The sequence below is a fragment of the Diaphorina citri genome, unplaced genomic scaffold (genome assembly GCF_000475195.1).
Source record: "Diaphorina citri unplaced genomic scaffold, Diaci psyllid genome assembly version 1.1 scaffold27636, whole genome shotgun sequence".
In the NCBI taxonomy this organism is placed as follows: domain Eukaryota; kingdom Metazoa; phylum Arthropoda; class Insecta; order Hemiptera; family Psyllidae; genus Diaphorina; species Diaphorina citri.
In genome coordinates this window covers 1-722 of record NW_007404974.1, presented here as the reverse complement: position 1 = coordinate 722, position 722 = coordinate 1, and the positions used below count along the sequence as shown (strand labels likewise).

At 42.1% G+C, this 722-nt stretch overlaps 1 protein-coding gene across 1 annotated transcript; it reads right to left on the bottom strand.

The window, feature by feature from the left end:
- Nucleotides 1–35: 35 nt before the first annotated feature.
- Nucleotides 36–714, bottom strand: LOC103523586 (the record flags this gene model as incomplete). Its single annotated transcript, XM_008488619.1, has 2 exons — nt 595–714; nt 36–237 (listed from the first exon to the last, which is right to left on the bottom strand). Coding segments are annotated over exons 1-2 (317 nt in total), but the record flags the coding sequence as incomplete, so codon positions are not given.
- Between the last annotated feature and the right edge of the window lie 8 nt (nt 715–722).

Here is a 722-nt window from a genome sequence, read left to right as displayed (position 1 = left end):
GGAATCGAACCCGTACCCTCCACTTTCCAACTTACCTATACACAGTGACGGAATCATACTCCTTCTCCTTCCCGTACATACTCCCATACGGGTCTTCCCCCAAGTAGTATTTTCGGGTTCGATTCTTGTGTTTGGATCGAGGAGGTACAATGGGTTCAGAGTTCTGAGTTCTGTCCAGCTGATCTGGACTGTTCTGACCTCCGCCATTGTTTGATGTAGAGTTCCGCTTCTTACCACCTGAAATGGTAAACGCGGAATTTCATTAATGAATTTTAATTGTATTAATGCTTGTCATAAATATCATTCTCTGATTACGACACTTCACAAAATTTTATGACTTGAATTGTACTTGAACCACTACACTTCAGATCCGAAGTCCAACCACTACACCACTGAATTTGATACATTTTATCAATAGGTGGGGCTGGGAGCTGTGATGTTCCGGATGACCTCAATTTAGGATTAGTACACTCACTTTATTTTATATGAGGAGATTAAATTATATTAATGTTGGTACAGTGGAGATAAACTCCCCAATATCTGACCTATCACACCACTTTTTAATCAGGATAACCCAATAAATAATAGACTCACCATGTCTCAACTTATCGACAAACTTCTTGAACGATTCGGTCAAACTCGCCCGCTTCGTGGAATTTCGTCTCTTGACAGAAGCCCCGCCCCCTGCATTCCCATTGGTCGAGCCCATCTCCTGATTTGGC